Source organism: Cariama cristata, unplaced genomic scaffold (assembly GCF_000690535.1).
Source record: "Cariama cristata isolate BGI_N322 unplaced genomic scaffold, ASM69053v1 scaffold11957, whole genome shotgun sequence".
Lineage (NCBI taxonomy): Eukaryota > Metazoa > Chordata > Aves > Cariamiformes > Cariamidae > Cariama > Cariama cristata.
The window spans coordinates 19,206-31,033 of record NW_009628378.1 but is presented as its reverse complement, the minus strand read 5'-3'; the positions used below and the strand labels follow the sequence as shown (position 1 = coordinate 31,033).

The following is an 11,828-nucleotide window of genomic DNA, read 5'->3' as shown; positions in this document are numbered from 1 at the left end:
CCGCCCCCCGGGGCCGAGCGTGGTCTGCCGTAGCCGGGAATCCGGGCTAAACCTCGGCGAAGAGGTTTAGTTTTCTGGTGTTCCCTGGAGGGCTGGTGGGACGACAAAAGGCAGTGAAGGGTTTTCCACAACTGGGGTACTCACAGGTGTTCCTTCTCTGTTCCGACAGAACCACTGCCATGGCAACTCAAGTGCTGGGACAGTCCGGTGGGAACAGCCTCTTTCCTGGCAGCGCGAATATCGGCATGGCCTTGTCCAATGACATGTATGACTTGCACGACCTTTCTAAAGCTGAGCTGGCAGCTCCGCAGCTTATTATGTTGGCCAATGTGGCCTTGACGGGAGAAGTCAATGGCAACTGCTGCGATTACCTGGTTGGAGAAGAGAGGCAGATGGCAGAACTGACAACGGTGGGAGACGGCAACTTCTCGGACAGCGACGGAGAGGGTATGGAAGATACCCCGGCTGCGGAGAGTGACCGCGAGGCACCTGAAAATGTGGAATTAAGCTCTCTTGAATCCCCTAGTGTGGAAACCCAAGGTCCGGCTGCTTGCCCCCCTTCTAAGACTCCCAGTGTGGACAAAGACATCTCGTTGGAAGCGCCGGGTACTCCAGAAAGCACAGAGGACAAGTGTAAGAGCTTGAAGAGCAAGCCGTTCCGTTGTAAGCCTTGCCAGTACGAGGCAGAGTCTGAAGAGGAGTTTGTGCATCATATCAGGGTTCACAGCGCTAAGAAATTCTTTGTGGAGGAAAACGCAGAAAAGCAAGCGCAGGTGAAGGAGTCTGATTCTTGCACTGCAGAAGAGGTGGATTTCTCTAAAGGCCCAATCCGTTGTGATCGTTGTGGCTATAACACTAACAGATATGATCACTATCTGGCTCACTTGAAGCACCACAACAAAGCAGGGGAAAATGAGAGAGTCTACAAGTGTACCATTTGCACCTATACTACCGTCAGTGAATATCACTGGAAGAAACACCTAAGGAATCATTTCCCCAGGAAGGTGTATACCTGCTCCCAATGCTCCTATTTTTCAGACAGGAAGAACAATTATATTCAACATATTCGAACTCACACAGGTAAGTCTCTCATCTTTTTTGATTGAAGTGTGGTAAGAGTACTGAGGAACTGTGGTGAATGAAGCAAGCCAAGAGTCTTCTGTTTGCAGAGTTCGTTCCACCCCGATTCCTCTTGGTGCTCCCAGGTTGTAGCCACGTGGAAGTGTGGATTTGGTGTGAGCTCCAGTCTGCAGTCCTAGAGGACTGAGAAAATCTCTCAGTGTCAGGGGCGCAAGAGGCGATGAAGAGCATCCCATTTAGTAGTTTGAAGCCATTTTTTTGAAGAGGGCGTGACAAAGCGTGCCCGTGATGATGGGCAGGGTCTGCAGCACGAAAGCCTGATGTACTGTAAAAATAAAACAAGCAGGTTGATAAAAGGTGTCTAAATCACATAGGTGGTTTTGAAAGTGGTACCTTCAGACGGAGCTGAAACTTGACTAAGCTGTAATTACAGAGAAGAAAGAGCTGATACACACATGCGAAGGAGCCCTCCAGCATCTACAAAGTCAGAGTAAGCGTTGAGTAGAGTTCCCAGTGAATGAATTCCTCTTAATGTACAGGGGCCTCATTTTTTCTGAGGTCTGCATCACTGCAGTAGCCAGACGGAGACAAATACTTCTGTTGGCCTGTAGGAAGCCCTCGAGGGAGCCTTTGGCCTGATTTCCCGTCTTCTCCTAACGCCGGTTTGTAATCTTAAGGAAAAACGTGAGGCCCCTTTCCACTCTGGTTTATACCAAGTGGAATCGGAGGACCTTCAGTGTTGCTGCTGTCCTGTGAGCAAGCGATTTCGGAAATACCTTGCTTTGTATCGCAGAGCCTCGCCAGCCTCTCACATGGGGCGCCCTGAAGCGTTACCCAAACTCGAGACTCCTTTTAGGAGGGGACAACGTAGCCACCTGCCCTCCGTGGGCAGTGAGGTACGGTGGCTTTGCCTCCTGATCCCTTTGGTGGGAGCGGGAGGGCAGTTCAGACCTTCCTTCCAGCTTCTTTCAAAAAAACGTTTAGATGTGGCGCTTCAAGACATGGTTTGGTGGGTTTAGCGGGCGTGGTGGCATCGGGTATACGGTTGGACTTGATGATCTTTGAGGTCTCTTCCAACCATCATGATTCTATGATTCTCAGCAGCTTTTACTTCCACCTTGTCGAGGCTTTCTGAGGAGAGAGCAGACTTGCTGACCATCTTCTAGCGTGCTGACCTGACTCGGTTCCCCTTTATTGTAGGCTGCGCCGGCTGAGCGAAAGAAACGCTGGGGAATTTCTCCTTTGAAGTCCTGTTTTGTCACAGCAGTGACATGAATGGTTTGGAGGCTTCAGCTCAGTTGTCTGCAGCTGTCTGGGAGGGGAGGGCTGGGCTTCAGCTCAAGTGTGCGGAGGCTTGCGTTCCTCACGTCCGCTTTGACGGGGCTGGGGGGGTCTGCTGGGATTTTTCCTATGTTAAGACATGTTCTTCTCTTAACAATAGCCGTGTGCTGTTGTTTAGGGGATACCATCAGTGAAAATATCAGTCCCGTCTAAATATTTTTTGGTCCTAAAGAAGTAAACAAAGGTTATTGTGAGAGGTGTGAGGAAAATGGTGTGGTTTATCCTCCCAGTTTGTTTTCTTTGTGCGTGTTGTGGGAGGTAACAGGAGAGAGACCAGGTCGAAATGACAAAATAATGGGAGAAAACCGAAATAAATCATCTGGGGAGCTCATGGGCAAATGTAAGCCTATGCTGTGGTGCCTGTCTGTTTTACATTTGTCTTGACTTTAAATTCATCCCTCCTTGTGTTTGTACATGACGTTAGGTCCCCCCTCTGATCTCTGAAAGCTCTTGTCGAGTTTTACAGGAGCTAACCGTGAAGGCATGTTTGCTGAGGAAGCGCTCTGTTATCAATGCATTTGACCGATTTACCAGTGAACTGTATTAAAATTAAAAAAAAAAAAAAAAAAAAGGCATGTTAAACTAAAAGAGGAAAACCTTCCTCTTTTCTCCTTTAAAAATAGTGGTGCAGTCCAGGTTTCTGGTTCTTTGGTTTGCCATGTCCTTCCATTATTTTAATTAAGCTGAAACGAGTGATTATGATTGCAGCATTTTTTTAGTCCACCCCGGTAGCTGTTTCTTTGCTAGCTCTTAACTAAAAAGATCTTTCAGCCAGTTCTCACTTGATAGAAATCTTTCAAATATGTTAGCAGACTGATTTAGGAATGTGCTTTGTTTCCAGTAACATTGGTTTTGTGGGGGGAGAGTGTCAAAGCTAAAGGAAGAGTATTAGAAGAACGACTAAGCTACTGGCGGGTGTATTTATGCACCAGGCTAAAAGTTTTTGCTGGTATTAATGTGTAATCGATTGCCTTAAAAATCACAAGCAAAACCACAATGCACAAAAAATCCCCAAACAAACAAGCACACCCCCCCTCTAAAAAAACCCGCACAGGTATTTTATAGACAAAAGTATTTGCAGCCTGTTAACATAACAGTGGTGAATTTAATAAAAACTGTCTGAATGAGACTAAAATATCTTTGGATTATAGTTTTCATTTAAAACTTGAGAAAAATATTTGTTGGAAAAAAGATAGAGAGAGGGATACACACATACTTCATTTTCTTCCTATTTTATGGGTTCAGAATGTTAAGAAGAAACTTGGCATTGTTTCTTTGGTTTCCTGACTGCTAGTAGGTTAAATAGTTTTGGGTACATAGACACTTTTCTTTCTCCCCTGTTTTTTGTACTTCGCCTGGCTTTTTCTGTGTGGGACGAACACCTCCTCGCAGAGAATCGGATCCCGCTGTGTTGGAGCCATCCAGTTTTCTGAAGCCGGGGCTCTGTAGAGAGCGCAGTTTCACGGGATCAAATGCTCTGCCGCTGCTGGAGAAAGGCAGTCTCAGTTTTCTCCCCGTATCCTGGGACCGGTTGATTCAGCTCGCTAAAATGGCAGTTAAATATTCCTTTCCTCTTCCCCAGGTTGGTTTTCTGCTGGTTGGTGAACTGGAGCGACTACTAAGGACCCCCCGAGCTGCCAGAACACATGGCGGGGAGCAGGGGAGGGGGCTGCGTGCCGGTCCCTTGCGTGGAGGGCGAAATAGCTGGGCTCTGCGTGCTTGGGGAGGGGGCTGTCTGCTGGCCTCTTGCTTGCAGGGCTGCTGGAAAGGGGGTGTCCGTGAACCCGCCGTCTGCTGGAAGGTACCTTGGGAGGGGGGTTGTGTGGCAGGCTGCTGACAAATGGGGGGGGGCCTTGGGCAGAGGGGGGGGTCTCAGGACCCTGGAGATGGTCATAACCTGTCTGCTGCCCAGGACGGGGTGGCTGGAGAGGGTCAGGGCCCTCCCGTCCTCCGCTGGTGGGGCAGAAAGGGCCCTTTGTGTCAGGGACTGATCCACCTGGGCTCGCTCCCGCTCCTTGGACCTGTTAGACCGAGTTGTGACTTGATTTACCCCATCGACTATCCACACTGCTCGGCCTGGAACTAGACTACGTGCAAGACAGCGCAGCGTTGTTCTCAAATTTATTCCATTTTACTTCTTAGAAGCAACTTCTAGAAAACTTAATTGAAAATCATCTGCAAGGGCCATGTAAGACATCTACTTCAGGCAGTCACAGTGCTCAGTGCCTAGCTTGGGGCTGTGGGGTTTTAAATTTTGGTTGTCATAGGGGATCTTTCTGCCTTGCCACTGTGTTGGAAGTTTGATGGAAGCAGTTTCAAGCAGACAAAACTTTTAATGGCATTACAAGAAAAGCTTTATAAAGAGATCATCTTAAACTTGTTCGCTGATGTCAGTCTGCTTGTTCATATACATAGAGCTAAGTGCCTGCTTAAGCTTTTGCTGGGTTGGGGCTTATTCTTTAAGTGTCTCGTGGAGAGGGTTTTTTGATGGCTTGTTTGCATATAACGAGCTTCTGAAATTACAATAAAAATCCTTTGGGGAACAGCATTTTGTAAAACAGCCCTTACAATGTAGTCATGCATTTAATTCTCGAGTGGCAGTAACACGTTTTAAATTAGTTGCGTTCATCATACTTTAAATCCAGTATGTTTTGTTGCTGTGCCGTATATAAAATGCCTGAAAGAAAGCCTTTCCGCATTCCTAACGTTGTAGGTAACTTTAAAGATATGAAATTTCAGGTAATGGGAAGAAGACATGACTGAATATTCCGGGACCTTTGGCCACGTATTTTCAGATTGTAAGGAGTCATTTAGAAACAAAACCGTTTCTTTATAACAAAAGGACTACCCTTCCCTTGTACATGACTTCATCTTATTGTGTGTATTGCACCAATCTCCTACCTTGCTTTAACTGGAAAGGGAGGGGGGTTATGGTTGTTAGGGGGAATTTACCTTTAAACTGCTGATCTAATCAAGAACGAGTCTAAATGTTTGATGCAGGAGGAAACGTGGGATTAGTCTGCGTTACAAAGACCGCTTCTGCTGCTGTTTTGGCAAGGGCCAGCAGTGGAGCCTCGCATCACGTACGGGCAGATGGAGGTCTTGGCTGGTGCAGGTAGAGCTGTGCCTCTGGACGGGGACAGACAGCCTGTACGCGGGGCTTCTGCTGACCGCCGGGTCTCAGGGGTTTGGAGAGCACCTTGGTTGCACCCTTCAACTGATGCTGTAGTGTAATTCTGACTGTGACTTGAATAAATATTACAGCCGAGTAACTTGGCTTTTCCCTTCCCAGCTTCACTCCCCTCTTCTCTTGGGGGTATCCACCCGAGGCTAAAAAATGTTCTCGCGACTTGTAGGGGAGACAAGGCAGCCTAGATCTCTCGGCTGGGCTAGCGGTCTGGGGCAAACATCCCTGGTACTTATCTGGACCTGCCGAAGGGATGTTAATCCTGAAGCTGTCTGCCTTTATTTGGGGCTTGTCTTCACTTGAAAAGGATTTTCAAGTATCGTTGTACTGATAGTTACACAAGCTAGCTGTCCCTTGTGGAGACCTAATTTATGGCAAGTTGGCTTCCATGAGTTCTCCAGAAACAATAACCCTGCAGGCAGAGGGATTTGAGTCTTCAAAATAAATAAATGTTGCTGCTGCACTTGAGCTTTTGCTAGCAGCATAGTTTGACTGAGCAGGGCATCGTGCTTTTCCGTGCTCCAAGCTAATTTCACTCTGCCGGTAAAACTTTGGAAGCAGAGACCCGGTCTCTGTCTGCACTTGTGTTCTGGCAAATGCAGGTCCACACCGAATGGATAGTTGCTCCCCATCTTAATCAAAATTAAACACAGAGGTTTCAGGTAAGGTATTATGTGAAGCAAGAGCACACCTGGTTTCCTACAGGGTTTGTATCTTTTGCGCATCTTCTGAGTGCTGCGAGAAAATCCTGCAGGAAAGTGAGCTCTGGTGGCTTAGGGCTTCCTAAAGGTGGCTGTCCTCAACACCTTTTGCCTGAGGTCACCGTCTGACCCCCGATGGACATGAGAATGTGCCTCCCTCAATTCTGCCCCTTCACTACCCTCGTTGGTAAGGCATGAGACGTTGGACTGGTCCGGCTCAGGCGTATGCTTCTCACTGTGTCCCTCTGCTGAGAGATAACGTGCCCTCAAATACAGCGTGGGGATCTGTGACAGCCTCACGTCTATGGCTCGGTAACCAGGTTTGGGAGCCAGCTGTGTTTCAGTAACTAATTTGCTGTTTGTTTTTTGCAGGAGAGCGACCCTACCAATGTGCTATGTGTCCTTATTCCAGCTCCCAGAAGACCCATTTAACCAGGCACATGCGCACCCACTCAGGTTGGTAAGCATGACCCAGGAGAAGGGGGTGGTTCACAGACTCGCGGCGTGGTTGAGGTTGGAAGGGGCTTCTGGAAGTCGTCTGGGTCAGCCCCCCTGCTCAAGCAGGGCCACCTAGAGCAGCCTGCCCAGTTCTGCCAGAGATTCCATCTCAACCGGTACGGCCTGACCTCTAGCTCCTATTTTAACAGGGAAGGTTGTCTTTACCTGCGAAGGGAGTGCTAAGTGTCATTAATAAAAGTGATAACAGGAGAATATATCTTTTTCTTTCCCTTTTACTTTCCAAGGTGTGCGCTGAGGTTCGTAGGGCTGCTCTAGTAGTCCTACTAGTCTAGTAGCAAATATAACGTGATGATACAGGAGCGGATTCTTGTGTTCTGCCTGCTGCCGTAACTCAGCTCAAATCAATGACGCTGGGGAAATTTTGCTGAGAGTTTCCTTTGTGATGTCTGTGATTCCATCTCATCCAGGGGTTCTGAGGGAACCCTTAGCTTTTGCTCAGAGTTACAGAAAGATGTAAAATAGTGTCTGCTTATGGCAGGGAGACACAGAGCAGAAAAAAGCAAACTCGGAGGATGTTCATAAGTGACTCAGTCTTGTGGCACTAAAAGCCAAATTAGCGATTTTCACTAGCCTGTATTTCCCATTACTGGTCGTAAGCTGTGGTGTTAGAAACATCTGCTCTCGCTCTCTTGCGAATCTCTTTTTGAATGAATTAATAGCATTTTTGTGAGCTGTGACAGCACAGGCATGCTGGACACAAGCACAGTTGTCCTTTGTGACCCTCGTAGGGGAGTTCAGGTAGATCTCAGCCTGTGCTTCTGGTTTGCTAATATCTGAGTTGACCAGACCTGGGTGAATTCCTGATCCTAGCAAACAGTAGTGAAAGTCTCCTGAATGGTAATTGTTTCAATTTCAACAGATGAGGCTTTTAATTGAAAGCAGAAGGCAGGCAATTTTAACTGTAGTGGAGGCCGTGTCTGGACCTATTAAAAATAGCCGGCTTTAAAATGACATGCCAGTATTCTGCTTTGAGAATTTTGTGAATGAAGTATTCTCCTTCCAGAAACAAAAGTAATTTCTGGCTGAATCTCTGGGCTAAAGGCGAATTTGCAGTTTGGTCAATACTGAGCCTGGAAACCATTTCACGAACATCTTGCTCTGCCCTTGTCTGCGCAAGGAAGTCTCGGATCCGAAGGCGATGAGGACTGGGATCTGCCCTTGGGCCTTGACTGGGAGGTCTGGGAGGGAGGGTGTGAGCTGTGCTGACAGGCGGAGGAGCGCCCATGGGACTCTTGCTATCAGGGCTGTTTTATTAATAGCTCTCATAACTTCTGTTGCATGTCTTGCCGCATTGCCCAGGCCATTTTTCTGTGGCAATTTCTGGGCTCCTGCCGTTCACAGGCTGGCCTTTTAAGGCAAACTGATGCTGGAGCTTTCTTCAAATGTCAGACAGTGAACGACAGTGGTTTAGAGCCTACTTCACCGCTGTGTTCTTAGCCATCGTGGTCCATGTCCTTCCCACTTGTGCAACAAAACCCCTGGATTTAGTGGAGGTGATGGGACACAAACTCTTCATATACAACCTCTGAGTTACCCTGAGCAGCTACCTCTGAGCACGGGGCAGGTAGAACAGCTTGTTCGTACGTGTGTAAGAGAGAGGCTGTTCTCGTCCTCGCTCCATGTAACATGGAACTCTTCCTTGAAGTGTAGGTGATAAAGGTCCGTACTTGCGAGAAGGATGAGCAGTGAAACACATCGAGCTTAAACGTGTGGAGGAAAAAGGAAGGAAGGAAGGAAAGAAGACAGGCTGAAGATGATAGGGAATCATTAATATTCTTTAAATAATAAAGAGATGCTGCAGGCAGATGCGAAATAGTCTAAACCCTTCAACAAGTGTCCCCGTCCATCCTTCCTGCCAGGAAGGCAGCACAGCCTTTTGCAGAGTTGTGAGGGTGTTGCGGATCAACCGTGCGTCTGACGCACAGACGGACGCCGCAGTCACGGGGACCTCGTCTTCGCTGCGGGCTGCTCTGCCCTCGGGAGCCGTTCTGCCGCGTACGGTCAGCGTCGGGGCAGCGGGTCGCAGGGATGGGAGAAGCACTCTTGTACCATCAGGAGAAGGGGCTGGGGTGGATTTTCCATGTACTTGGGAAGTGGCATGCAGGTCAGTTTTGAGATGCTGGTTCAGAGCTCAGGAGCATCCCAAATTCCTCAGCTGAATTTGCACGTGCACAGATGTCCTCAGAGTATTTCTGGACTTGAGTTGTTGCGCTAGAAGTGTTCTTCCTGTTTGCTTTGGTGTGTCAGTGGAAAGGCGCTTCTGCTGCGGCAGCGTGCACTAAGCAAAACGTTTTGGGAACGCTTCTGCAAGAGTTGTTGCACAACTGTGAATGCAGATTTCAGTAGCGACATGATGGCTTTGGACTGCATCTGGCTGGCTTGCCAAGAGTGGCCTGCAGCCAGTACATCGTGTGTTTGAGACACCGTAACAGTGAACTGAATTGTCAGAGGTAAAGCTACCCTTTCACGTGCTTTGGGTTTTGCTAGCTTCTGTTCCCTCATATCCTTTCCAATGCAAAGATGAAGTATGCTAAATCTGTGTAAAGTTGGACTTTTTTGAAACGTTTGTGTGAAACTGCTATTCATCAAATGTTACATTTCCATTTTTCTACAATGCATTCAATGGACCAGTTGGGTATGGATTCCATTTGCTAATATTACTGTAGAGAGATCTCTGCCGGTATGTATGCATAGCCAGAACCTGTGACGTTGTTACTGCTTGTTTGGTTTTGGATCCCTTCCTCCCGACCCTCACCCCTTCTCTTTTTTTTTTTTTTTTTGTATTTTGTTCTTGGTGTCTTGTGAATGTGTTTGTGACTTGTGGATTTCTTACGTTGACTTCACTTAATTTTAAAGGCGCATGGATAATTTTTTTTTTTTCTTTTTTCTTTTTGAGTTTCATATTTCTGTATCTGTATTAGTGGGAAGTGATTGTCCCCCCCACCCCCATGCTTAATAATCACCATCATTCCCTTCCGCCCTTCCTTCCGTAGGTGAGAAGCCATTCAAATGTGATCAGTGCAGCTATGTGGCCTCGAACCAGCATGAAGTAACTCGTCACGCAAGGCAGGTTCACAATGGCCCGAAGCCTCTGACTTGCCCGCACTGTGACTACAAAACAGCTGACCGCAGCAATTTCAAAAAGCACGTTGAGCTCCACGTCAATCCGCGCCAGTTCCTCTGTCCTGTTTGTGATTACGCAGCGTCTAAAAAATGTAACCTGCAGTATCACATCAAATCCAGGCATCCCGATTGTTCCGACATCACCATGGATGTTTCAAAGGTGAAGCTACGGACTAAAAAGAGCGAAGCTGACTTTTCTGAGAGCGTTAACGACAAAGCGGAGAAGGAGCAAACAAAAGGGGATTCAGCTGCAAAGAAAACTGAGAAAGTGGTGAAAGTGGAGAAAAAAGATAACTTGGCAAAGGAAAAGAAGCCGCCGAGCAACGTTTCTGCAGGCCAGGTGACAACCAGAAGTCGGAAATCGGCCTCGGAAAACAAGGAGGTGGATATTAAAACTGAGAAAAATACTGAAAAAACATGTAAAACAAAGAAGATCAAAAGAAAGGCAGAGGCTGAATTAGCTTCCTCAAAGCAAGAGCCTGCAAACGATACCTCAGCAGTTACAAAAAAGAAAAAGAAAGTGGAAGCTAAACCCAGAGACTGCCAGGAAGCTCAAAAAAGTGACGTTGTACCAGAGGAGGAGCCTAAAAAGCAAAATTCTTGCCTCAAGAAAAACAGAAAAAAGAAAGCTCTGAAAAATAAGCACAGTAAGAAAAGCGGTAAACTCGATCAGGAGAAGGTCGAGGAAGAGGAGATGCCAGACGAGTGTCATACCACAGAAGAAGAGGGATGCGTGAAGCCCGACGCCGAGGGCAGCGACCAGAAGGAGGGAGATCCCGCTGACAGAGCAGCATTGAACGACGACGGTGGTCGCACTCTCAAGGGGGAGAGCACCGATCCCAAAGGAGGGTGCGTACAGGACCCGGGGCAGCTTTGTCTGCCGGCTCAGGATGCCAACGCAGACGCTGAGGTAGAGGACCAAGAAATGCCTGCTGCAGCAGGAGAGGGCGAAGACACTGTTGGTGACAAAGAGGAGGAGGGGGAGGCGGACAGAGGGGAGGATGCTTGCCCTGAGGAGTCTTCCCATGCAGCGTCTTCTGAAAAAAGCTTGGATGTGCTCATGGATGTGGTACCAGATCTGGCACCTGAGAAGGAGCCGGAGGAAACCTTTGTGGCAGAAACTGTGAGTAACTCGGACCTGATGGACCTGACCAAGACGCGCCTGCCGGCGGCGGAGCCAACAGGAGATGCCGTGCCGGCACCTGCGCCCCTAGAAGGGTGTACGCCAAGTCCTAAAGTAGCTCTGACCTTATCATCTCGGGATAACACAGCGGTGAATGAATCTCAGGAAATGGATGAGGATGAGGGCATCCACAGCCACGAAGGCAGCGACATAAGTGACAACATATCAGAAGGAAGCGATGACTCGGGGTTAAATGGCGCTCGCTCCGTACCAGAGGATACAAGTCCAAAGACGTCGCAAGGACCTGCAGACACCACGGTGGCCAGGGAGAACTATGTGTGCATTTTTTGTGACCGCTCGTTTGAAAAGGAAGGTGAATACAGCAAGCACCTCAATCGCCACTTAGTCAACGTGTATTATCTTGAGAAGGCAACAAAAGGGCAGGAGTAGAAGTAGCTGTGGTTTGGGGGAATCTTCTTGTGTAAGATCTCACAGCTTATGTACAGATACTGTAGATTTGGGGTTTTTTTTTAAGCACGGTTTGCTTTAGTGTCTGCATTTGGTTTGTTTTTTTGGTTTAGTGGGGTTTTTTTGGTTTTGTTTGGGTTTTTTTTTTAAGTTGAAAATATTTTTGACAACCTTTTGTGTAATGGTGAACTCATTAACTATTGGATCTCTTCTTTAGAGAAGGCTGGTAGGGTGTATAAGGCTGTGTCCAGTAAAGTCAGTGTAAGCTTCTAGTATATTAGCTTAT

The 11,828-nt window shown here is 47.7% G+C and overlaps 1 protein-coding gene across 1 annotated transcript; it reads left to right on the top strand.

Annotated features, from left to right (window-relative positions):
* The first annotated feature begins 149 nt into the window (after positions 1-149).
* Positions 150-11,524, top strand: REST (RE1-silencing transcription factor). The gene is made up of 3 exons (XM_009704792.1): positions 150-1,080; positions 6,682-6,765; positions 9,822-11,524. The coding sequence occupies exons 1-3, from the start codon at positions 180-182 to the stop codon at positions 11,522-11,524; spliced, it is 2,688 nt and encodes an 895-aa protein (XP_009703094.1). The 5' UTR covers positions 150-179.
* Positions 11,525-11,828: the final 304 nt, after the last annotated feature.

Excerpts from the sequence above, each read along its gene's own strand:
- REST (XM_009704792.1), top strand. The coding sequence starts at position 180 with ATGGCAACTCAAGTGCTGGGACAGTCCGGTGGGAACAGCCTCTTTCCT. Across the intron at positions 1,081-6,681 it reads ACATATTCGAACTCACACAG|GAGAGCGACCCTACCAATGT; the intron begins GTAAGTCTCTCA and ends TGTTTTTTGCAG. Across the intron at positions 6,766-9,821 it reads GCACATGCGCACCCACTCAG|GTGAGAAGCCATTCAAATGT; the intron begins GTTGGTAAGCAT and ends TTCCTTCCGTAG.